The 10977-nt window shown below is 33.9% G+C and overlaps 1 protein-coding gene across 8 annotated transcripts in view; it reads left to right on the top strand.

The window, feature by feature from the left end:
* Positions 1-10977, top strand: part of Phf14 (PHD finger protein 14) — a 144811-nt gene that overhangs the window by 41564 nt on the left and 92270 nt on the right. For all 8 annotated transcript variants that reach the window (XR_608005.3, XM_017803602.2, XM_017803603.2 and 5 more), the window contains 6 exons: positions 3676-3822; positions 4568-4838; positions 5139-5245; positions 6249-6344; positions 8165-8268; positions 10467-10598. Coding sequence is in view for 7 of the 8 variants with exons in the window: in XM_017803602.2 (XP_017659091.1) it covers positions 3676-3822; positions 4568-4838; positions 5139-5245; positions 6249-6344; positions 8165-8268; positions 10467-10598 (857 nt within the window). In the remaining variant the exon portion in view is untranslated. The remainder of the gene's footprint in view (positions 1-3675; positions 3823-4567; positions 4839-5138; positions 5246-6248; positions 6345-8164; positions 8269-10466; positions 10599-10977) is intronic.

Here is a 10977-nt window from a genome sequence, read left to right on the forward strand (position 1 = left end):
TTTTTATTATATTTTTTCTTGTTTCATGTTCTCAGTATGACTATATCTATATATTTTTTATTTATATATTTTGTTCTTGTTTCATGTTCTCTATATGACTGACATAGCTCTAAGCATTGCATTCTTACATTGTAGCATTTAAAGTATAAAAGGGGTAAAGGGATTCTCTCCCTAGGAATGAAAGTTTATTTCCCTTGTCCACTATGAGTCCTATTTGATTATCTTATGTGCCAAAATGGAGTCATTGTTACCAGTGAGAAAACTGGGAAAGTAAAACCTGATGCTTCCAGTGACTGTCTGTGGGACTAGGTTCTACAGAGAACCTGTGGGATGAGAATAATTGGGAGGTCAGCAACTAACACAGTTGGCCACAGCTAGCCTAAGGAGCGGGCAGTTGACTTCCATCACTGTGGCATACCCGTGTACTTGCATCAAATGACACAAATCTTTACAGTAGTTATTAAGAGACAGAAAAGAATAGGAGGGTATTGAGACTAGAGAAAGGAAAAAGTAGAAGTGTCGCCTGGTCCTGTGCTTGCTTCAGGATGAGAACTCTGAATTCTGAGGCTTTGTGTTCATGATGACCTCTCACAGGTTTTTGCTTCTAATAGTCACCTCTTCTGGCTTGTCTCATCAGAGAGGACTCACTACTTAGCAGTCCCTTTTCCGAAGTTTTATTTCTTCTGAAAGTTTTGTTTCCAGTAAAAAGGATGTAGTTAATATTGGTTCATTTACTTAGTATTTCTTAACTTTGAGTTTGAGAAATCAGAACATTGTTTAGTCAGGTTATTTATTCTTCATAATATATGATTTACATTAAATAGATTTTTTAAATTCTAAACACTAGCCATGCATTTAACTTGCTATAAAAAGAAAACCGTGTTCTTTATTGAAAAAGACCTCTGATTTATAACAGCTTCGTCCTTTTTCTTTTCTTTTTTTGTTACATCTCTAAAATGGTTATAAATTCTATGCAGAACTTTAAGGAATTTTCAGTATATGGTTTGATCCTTTTTTTTTCCCCGTCTCTTTTTTCTTCTTCTCATTCCATCTAGTATTCTTACCTTCTGGTTGTATACATACACACAGTGAATCATGGCAATTCTTACTTAATCTTTAAAATTACTTAGTAAACATAATTAAGATTGTCTTGGGGCTGGAAAGATGTCTCTGTCAGTGAAGTGTTTGCCATGCAAGCATGGTGACTTAAGTTCAGATTCTCAACAGTCACTACAAAAGCTGGCTATGGTGGCATGCACCTATAATCCTAGCTCTGAAGAGAGGAGATAGGAGGATCTCTGGAGAGATCCAGGGAGATGGCTCAGTGGTTAAGAGCACCGACGCTCTTTCAGAGGTCCAGGTTCGATTCCCAGAACCCACATGTTGGCTACCTCCAGTTCCAGGGTATCCAATGCCTCCTTTTGACCTCTGTGGGCATTGCACCACAGGTATAATTGCACACATGCAAGCAATATACTCATACACATAAAAATAATAAAATATTTTTTAAAAATGGAGAACAATTAAGGAAGATACTTGATGATCTCTGGCTTCCACACACAAACACATTCATGCACACGCACCTACATACATGTATGTAAATGCATAAGATACCCGCATGTACAGATTATTTTATCCCTGGCTATTTTAATATACAGCTCAGTCTAGTTTTGAATAATTTAATAAATAAATAACCTATAAATATATGCCAGTTCTGTTTTTCATAAAGATTATATTGTTATTTTGAAAGAATTTTGTTTTTTTTCTCCTTAGGCTTTTGAGACAGTTCCTACCTATAGGCCCCAGCTGACCTGGAACTCTCTATGTAGACCAGGCTGGCCTCAGTCTCACAGTGATTCACTTGTCTCTCCCTCCTGAGTGCAGGGATTAAAGGCATGTGCCATCATGCCCAGCTTTTTTGTTAGGTCTTGTATTAGCATCTAGTTTGGTATCTATAACTTCAAATTATGGTTATATACAGTATTATAACTTCTCTTGATATAATATAGAATTGCTTTCTGTGCTTTTTATTAATCTTAAATGCAGATTAGAATTTGAAAGTTGTTGTCTATTCTGTCTCACATGTCTTCTTGATAGTGTAATCATTTCTGTTTGGGTTATAAATCCCTGTCTTTTACTAAGAGTTTCTTAATATAATATAAGAACTATATGGATATCTTATTACTAGTGTTACTCATTGGAACAGACCTAAAGAATGAACTATTGACTGTTTTTTCTTTGTTTTTTTGAGTCGAAACCTCCCTGTAGCCCCAGCTGGCCTAGAACTTGCTATGTAGACCACTTGCTGAGTGCTGCCCAGCCAATTGTTTTCTGATAGCAGACACATTGCAAATTACTCTTTAAAAATCTCTATACAAATAATTTCTGTTTTCAATAGAATAAAAATGGTTTTTGTACACTTTATGAATAAAAAATGTGCCCTTTGCCTAATACCATCTTCCCATCTATGATTTTAGTTATACAAAGATGGAAGAGAAATGCTGGAATTTTGTTATTGACAAAGTCTGACCTTCTTAATTTCTTTTTTTGTTACAAATAAATCTTTTATTTATTTTTAAATTTGTTTCTATTGAACTTTTGTGTATTTCATACAGAACATCTCAATCTTAATCATCTTTATACCCCCATCCCCACTGGCACCCTCCCAAAGCGCCCCCCCCACTGGAATTCATACATTTTGTCATTTGTGTTAAGGCCTACTGTGTCAAGTTAGTGTTCCCAGATTTTCCTCAGTGCAAGCTATCTATTGAGGTCTAGTCAGCTTATGTAGAGTCCTTTGCTTTAGGAAGATCAGCTCTTTCTCATCTTACAGTAATCATTCGCCAATATTTCTTCAGCTAAGATTGGGGTCTGCTGCCCATTTCCCCAGCCCCAGTTCTGTGCCTGGTTTTTGTTTGCTTGAGTTTGCATGGGACTTGTGTACACTGACACCATTGCTGTAGATTCATATGAGCAGGGTCCCAGGCGCTTGTAGGACTCTTACTTACATATGGTCATGCACCTCTTCCCTGGCTCTTACAGTCTTTCCACCCCCTCTTCTACAATGGTCCCCGAGCCCTGCATAGGCATTTTTATCCTGGATAGAATCTGTTCGGGCATTACCAGTGCGTTAGGAATGTCCCACTTAATGTTGGCTCATCCTATTTTTTTTTTATTAAATATACTGTTGCTTTATAACATTTATGCATATATAACATGTTACATTAATCATTCCTCTCTGAGTTTATCAAAGTTTTATGTATTAAACAAGTGAGTTTTTAATGAAGTATACAAATATACAGTCAAATAATAGGTAAGAGTTATTATCTGTATTTTGAAATCTATATGGCTCTTTGTTATTTTGCAGTGCTGGGATCAAACCCCAGATCTTGCTCATGGTAGCTGTGTTTTCCTTCACTGAGCTATGCTCCCAGCCTCAACAAGGCCCTTAGGGAAGAAAGGATGTTGGTAATTTAAAGTTGCTAGATTACACATCTAATGCTATAAGTAATCTTTATCATGATGTATTAAAATTACTTTCTCAATTTTTTTATAGAAGTAACTATCACTAGAAGATTTTTCAACAAGTTTTATTTTTTGTGTTAGTGTTTTAATAACTCATCAGAGTAAAAGTAAAATGTTCACCCCTTCCCTCCTTCCCTTTTTTTTGTATAGGATATAGCGGATCCATTTTTTGCTTATTGTAAGCAACATGCAGACAGGTTAGACAGAAAGTGGAAAAGAAAAAACTACTTGGCTCTCCAGTCCTATTGTAAAATGTCTTTGCAAGAGCGAGAAAAGCAGCTGTCGCCAGAAGCACAGGTATGGGATCATGCCTGTTTACAGATTTCATCTGTGTTTGCTCACGACGTGTGACTGACATCTAGACCTGGCATATGAAAAATAAAGAAGTGGCTTGTGATTACATGTGAGCAGAGTTTGTGGCTGAAGACATTACTCTTCGACTGAGCAGCCGCTTGTAAAGTATCATTTCCATGTTGAAAAATGAGGCTGAGAGGAAATCGTTCTCAGTGTAGTATGTTGACTAGAGCTTTTAAAATTTGTTCTAAGGCCGGGCATGGTAGCACATGCCTTTAGTCCCAGCACTTGGGAAGCAGAGGCAGGTGGATCTCTGTGAGTTCGAGGCCAGTATGGTCTACATAGTGAGTTCCAGACCAGGTGGGTCTACAGGGAGACCCAGTCTCAAAAAGACAAAAAAAAAAAAAAAAAAAAAAACTAATGTTAATTTTGCAGAGGATTTGATCAGTTTGCCCATTGTTTTATAATGTATTTTTGTGAGCATCGTATGTCAGTAATGAACATTGTAGTTAATGAGAAATATCAGCTTAATTAGTTTCTCACAACCCTGATCAGCAAAGCTGTTATTAGTGTGGATCAAATTTATTCTAACTCCAGAATTTTACTGACTACTTTAAAAGACCATTGTCACATGATTAGCCTTAATTGTGAGATTTCAGTGTTCTTACTTTCTCTAGCAAAAAAGTAAAACTCATGAGGAGTGTGTTCCATCTTATTTTTTTTTTTTAATTTGTACATTTCTTCGTAGGCAAGAATCAATGCCCGACTTCAGCAATATCGTGCCAAGGCAGAACTGGCACGATCTACCAGACCCCAAGCCTGGGTTCCAAGGGAAAAGTTACCCAGACCACTCACTAGTAGTGCTTCGGCCATTCGTAAACTGATGCGCAAAGCAGAACTAATGGGGATCAGTACAGATATCTTTCCAGTGGACAATTCAGATACTAGTTCGAGTGTGGATGGAAGAAGAAAACATAAGCAACCAGCCCTCACTGCTGACTTTGTCAATTACTATTTTGGTCAGTATAGACACTGATTGTGCAGTTTCACTGAGTAATTTGTTAATGACAGGATTCTATATGCTATTAATTTTTTAGAAGATCATTGCTGTATTACATTTGGTAAAGACGTTTATTTTCCTAAGTTTTAGCCTTTTGTAAACTGTAGTCTCAATGAGTTTTATTTAATATACTTAAAAGTGTTTAAACAATATAGGTTTATCCTATATAACCATCTCTGTGGCTAGTTTTTTCTTTGTATATGTTTTATATTAGTTTTTACTTTCTACTAAAGTAAAATTGGATATTTAATTTAAATAGAGAGAAATATGCGCATGATTCAAATTCAGGAAAATATGGCTGAACAAAAGAATATAAAGGATAAATTAGAGAATGAGCAAGAAAAGCTTCATGTAGAATATAATAAGGTACGTTGGCTAAAAATGCACAGCATCATGTAGTAACTCTTACTTCTGACTCCATTGTGATTTTATTGCATTTCTGTGTTTCTTTTTTAAATTCCTGAGCTTTTAGGCTCTTCTCCACCCCTCATTATCATTGTTACCATCACCATCAGCCTCTTACTGAGCACATCCTTGTGCCAGGCACAATTCTGATTTCTTTGCACATAGTAAGTCATTTAATCTTCTCCTTGTCTTTAGTGTAAGTTATGATTATTGTTCCTATTCTCAGGGGTGGGAACTGAATTCTGAAAAGGTTACATAATTTACCCAGGCCCAGATAGTAATGTCACAGAGTTAGGGTTTGACACGAACACATCTAACTCCATTTCCTTATTCTTAACTATAGCATTATAGAGCTTTTCAATGTAAGTTGGTTGAAAACTTAAAAACCTAGTCTTAAATTCATCTTTTTATCTTAAATTATAGATTTTATTGTTCTATCTAATATCGTATAATGAAGGTAACTGAAATGTTGGTCACTAAGTAACATGAACATTTAAAACTGGTATCAAATTATTGCTAGAAAACATTTAAAGTGATAAATTAGTAAGAAGTAATATTTAGTAATTAGCAGCACTATAGTGAGAAGAGTATGGGGAATAAAGTCAGAAGACCTGGAGATTTTTGATAGTTATGTGAGCTTGGCCAACAGAACCTTTGTGATTTTAGGTTTCCTACAAGGGAAGAGATGGATGTGTAATTAAATAGAGACATAGCAGAGTATGTGTGAAATTAGATGCTAGACTGTAACAATATACATAGATATGTAGCTGTCATTACAAAAAATACAAGCATAAAGCAATGCTTACCTTCTGTTGACCATGCAAAATAATTGTATAAATTTGTCTCTTGGTAGTTCTGTGACTTGAATATGTTATAATGTATGGAATATAAATGCAGATATTCTTGGTGGATGCTTTATTTTCTAGATAAAAGAATTTACTAATTTAACTTACTCATTTTGTAGCTCTGTGAATCTTTAGAAGAACTACAAAACCTGAATGGGAAACTTCGAAGTGAGGGGCAAGGAATATGGGCCTTACTTGGCCGAATAACAGGACAGGTTAGTTTCTTTCCAATTGCTTTTCACAATTCCTGCTGTGTGGTTCTTCAAAGTATGTATTTTTGACATGTCAGTAACTTCACTAAGTAAAGAATTCTATATCATCAGACTCTAATCTTCTGTAATAATGATTTCTGTCTGAAATACTTCCAGAATACTAGAACCCGCTGCTTACTGAGAACGTGTAATTCAATGTGGTTCTTTCATCTGTGATCTTGTTTGCAGAGTTTTTCATTTGCTCTAACTGATTGACCTGCCATTTGTGATGAGCTAAGATTTGAAGTATGAATTTCCCTTCCTACATTCTTTCCTTTAATTGAGCAGTTTTAGATTCTCTGTCACATTTTTTTTTTCATTCCCATTCTTGTACTCTATTCACATTTTAATCTCATTTGGATTTAATATTTAAAAAGGCAAATCAGAGTGATTCATGTTAATTTGGTAGAGCAGTAGAAGAAATAGTTTTTGAAACTTTATAGTTTTTCCTAGCCATTGGTAGCCATTAATTGTGATGGGGGAAGAGGGGGGCTGAGAAAGGTATTTTGTCTCTGAGCAATTTTAGATTTTAGCCTGTTACAAGTTCTTGGTATTAAAAAGAACAACATTGCAAAATGGATTTTTTGAATGCCATTTTAGATACTTTGTATAATAACTGATAAATATGATTTTTTTTCAAAAAATTTCTGTTATATTTCTTAAGGATGGATGAAGGAGACCCACTGTTTGTGATTCTTTATAAGTGTAGTTTTGTGAAGGAGACTTTTCAAAACATAGATTTTTTTTTCATTGTATGTGTTTCAGAAATTTGCAAAGAATCAACATCCTTATATAATCTATAGAGCTAAAAGTAATACATGCTGACTTAAACAATGCTCTGTTAGCTCTGAAGAGGCTTCTTTTGTGAACCAACTGCATGTGATTAGTACTATAATAATTAATTCATTTAAAAGATGAAAATGAGAAGCTGCCATCGGAAGACTTAACTTTTGTTCCTATCAGTAGATTGCTGATGAATCTTTGGAAGATTAGGGTGCTTTATAGTTGATATTTAGAGAAGGAAATGTTGAGTGTAAGAGGTTGTTTGCTAGTCTAGCATTTGTTTTGGCTTGGTTTATATGCTTGTCCCATAAAAACCCTCTTTTATACTATAAAATACTATCTATTATAAAAGACATTTTCATTTATTAAATAACTTTTCACAGAGGGTTGCAAATTTCATTGTGTAAATGTAGCAAGCACAGAAGTAGAATTCATTTGTACTGTTTGTATGCTTCTGTTCCAGTTGGCTGAACAGATGTGGGCTCACCGGGCCACTAAGAAGTGACTTTGATAGATGGCTGCTGTCTCAGAAGCCACCATACTGCAGATTAGTAGAAGCCCAAAGAGAATCTCAGCTGCTTTGTTGCAGAGTTTGTCCAATAAGATAGTTTTTCTAATTAACCTATGGAACACCAGTATAGCTGGGGTGTTGAAGAAAATAAATGGCATTGATACTGTTTTTGCCAAGTGTACTGTGTAGATTTTCTGCCACTTTTACTCTTCTCCTCATCTTTCAGTTGTTTTTCAAGCCAAAGTAGTCTAATTTCCACAGTGTTTTAGTGTATTCCTGAGAACTGATGAACACATCTAATTAGAGGCTTCTTATGGAAGGTAACTGTTAGATTAAAAACTCAATATTTTTTTTGCTAATGTATCTGGTAAAGCAAATTTACCTTTCTGAATCCTAATGTATTTTGTTGGCCCGAGTGGCAGATAGAGGAAAATGTTGCTTTCTACTTCATCTTTAAAACAATATATGCTATGTTTGTTCATATCAATAGAAGTTGAATGTACCAGCAATTTTGCGAGCACCCAAGGAGAGAAAACCAAGTAAAAAAGAAGGAGGCACTCAAAAGACATCTACTCTTCCTACAGTGCTCTATAGGCAAGTAATGAAATAACAGACTCATACTCTGTGTTTTTCAACCTACATGTCCTAGTAAGATGGCACTACTAATATTGTAGTGAATTATGTTTTTATCAAAATTTCAGGTAAGTGCAATTGAGGTTCATTTGATCAAAAATACTTTCTAAATTAAATGATAGAAGTATTTGCTGTTCTTCAAAAAGGTAAATAATGTCTTGTATCTTTTAAAAAACTGAGAATGTGTCTGCATAAGCTCCATGGAAATAGAGTTCTCTTTAGGGAATTATAGAGCTACTTTAAAAGATGTGACTACTATCTTAAATATATTACCTGAATTTGTAATTAATAATAATGCAATTATTATTTAATCAACATAAATATGTGGACATACTATTTTACTCAACTATGTTGCAAAATTCTGTTTTTAGGTAGTGATAGATTCATATATAGAGTCTGAGTCTTGTCTTGCTGGTAGTGAATACCAAGGATAAGTTTCTTATTTTTTTTTAATTTTTAATTTTTTCAAGTTTTTAATTTCAATCTGTTTATGCTTTCTTCTTTCTATGTTCAGTTGTAATAATTTTATTTTCCAGAAATAATACTATTCTTTACTTTCTGTGTTCAATATCTTAACAGTATTGATTGCTATAGTAATTTTACATAGCTAAAACTTTTTTTCTCTATCTTACTAAGGGCCTCACTTCAAGCTTTGTACAAATAAGGATCTCACTCTTTTTGTGTAACATATTAATTATATTGAGAGAACTGTAGAAAATGCTGTTGTGTTTATTTGTGTAGTGTGTTATATGTTAATGTACATATGTACATTAGTGTATATATGTATATACATATATCTATGCAAATACATAGGTAATCTTCCTAGAGGTTCTGTTGTAGAAATAACAGCAATAGCAATCATAAACTCCATAGCTATTTTTTCTTTTTGTTGTAGACTCTTTCCACGGCCAACAGCAAATAACTTGCTGAGTTGTGGGAAAAGCACTGTCTTAGTATACAATGTGAACATTGTATGTCATCACACTGCTTTTTCAAACATGATTGATTCCTTTGAAAGTATCATACATAGCACTTGACTTCTGACTTTTATGACAGTAATTAAGTTTTGCTTCAGAATATGTTTAAAGTGATTTCCTTTTTAAGATCTGGTACTGGTTGTTTGTTTTTATTTTAAATTTTTTTCCAGGAGTTTTAAGAAAAAAAAAAACCTTGCATAATTGCTCTTTTAGCTTGTCTGTGCATGCTTGATTCTTTTAGGTTCTGAAATAATTTTTCCCTCATCCCGTACACCCTTAATATAAGTATATAAATGTATGCTAAGTTTTCTAGGCATTGTGCTCATTTTCTTAAATTGCCTTCACCCACAAGAAATCTTAACTTTCTTAATCCAAAACTATTCAGAATAACATTGAGACATAAAAATTCCTAAAGTTTGTAATATATATCACTTAGTATATTTCAAAATTCAAATATTTATATGTTTAAGACTGTATGAAAGGTTTGCTATTAAAGGTGAAACATAAGCTTGTGTGTGAAGTAATTTCCTTTGACTTTCAAGGATGTTTTCAAAATTGGGAAATTCTTTACAATTTATGTTTCTAAGGAAAGTTGAACTGTTAAATGAATTTTAAGTAATAATTAAAATGAAAACTTTATGTTGAGAATATTTTAAATATACCCTTCTTTGAATGGTTTAGCTCTAGAAAATTTTAAGTTTGTACTATATCTGAGCCATTTTGAACATTTTCAGAACTATTTAGAACTAATTAATAGTTACTGACATTGTGAAAAAGATGGGTACTGTGAAAAAAATGAATTATCACAGGGTATTGTAGAGCACACCTATAATCCTAGCATTCAGGAGGCTGAGGCAAGATGATCATGAGTTCAATGCCAGCATGGGCTACATTGCAATATTCTCTCATGAAATACCAAAAATCATAAAAATATAGCAGAATAAATATTAAGTTAATCAAGATGAAAATTTTTAAACTTAATTGTGCTAGGCATGGTGGGAGGCAGAGACATGCAGATCTCTGTGAGATCAGGGTCAGCCTGGTCTCCATAGTGAGTTCCAGGCCAGCTGTGGCTTCAGGGAAACCCTGTCTCAAAAAGACCAAAAAAAAAAAAAAAATCTTAAAATTAAACTGCTTCACTGTGAAAATCAGTCTAATTCTCTTTTTCTTTTTTCTTAAAAGTTGTGGAATTTGTAAAAAGAACCATGACCAGCATCTCCTTTTATTGTGTGATACCTGTAAACTCCATTACCATCTTGGCTGCCTTGATCCTCCTCTTACAAGGATGCCAAGAAAGACCAAAAACAGTTATTGGTAAGTACAGTGATAATGGAGGGGAGTTAGGTGTTAGAATTGTTTACTTTTTATTTTTTTTTATTTATTTTATTTTTATTTTTATTTTTTTCTTTATTAGAAGAAGCATTTCATTACATACTCTATAAGACATAAAATTAAATGAGTTTTTGACATTAAAAAAAAGATCTCCACTTCCTTGTTAAAATACACAGTTTCATACAGAAAAATTCATTTTAAGGCAATTGACATTGAGACGGTTCCACATGCATTTCTAATCTCTCTATATATGACTATTACTGTCACAGTCGCTTACTTTCTGAGTTCCTTGGCATCTGAGAATGAATATAAACTCATCAGGTAGACAGCCTTCCTCTCCCACTAGAGCCTCCATACTCTG

Source organism: Nannospalax galili, unplaced genomic scaffold (genome assembly GCF_000622305.1).
Source record: "Nannospalax galili isolate Female #2095 unplaced genomic scaffold, S.galili_v1.0 scaffold787, whole genome shotgun sequence".
Classification (NCBI taxonomy): domain Eukaryota; kingdom Metazoa; phylum Chordata; class Mammalia; order Rodentia; family Spalacidae; genus Nannospalax; species Nannospalax galili.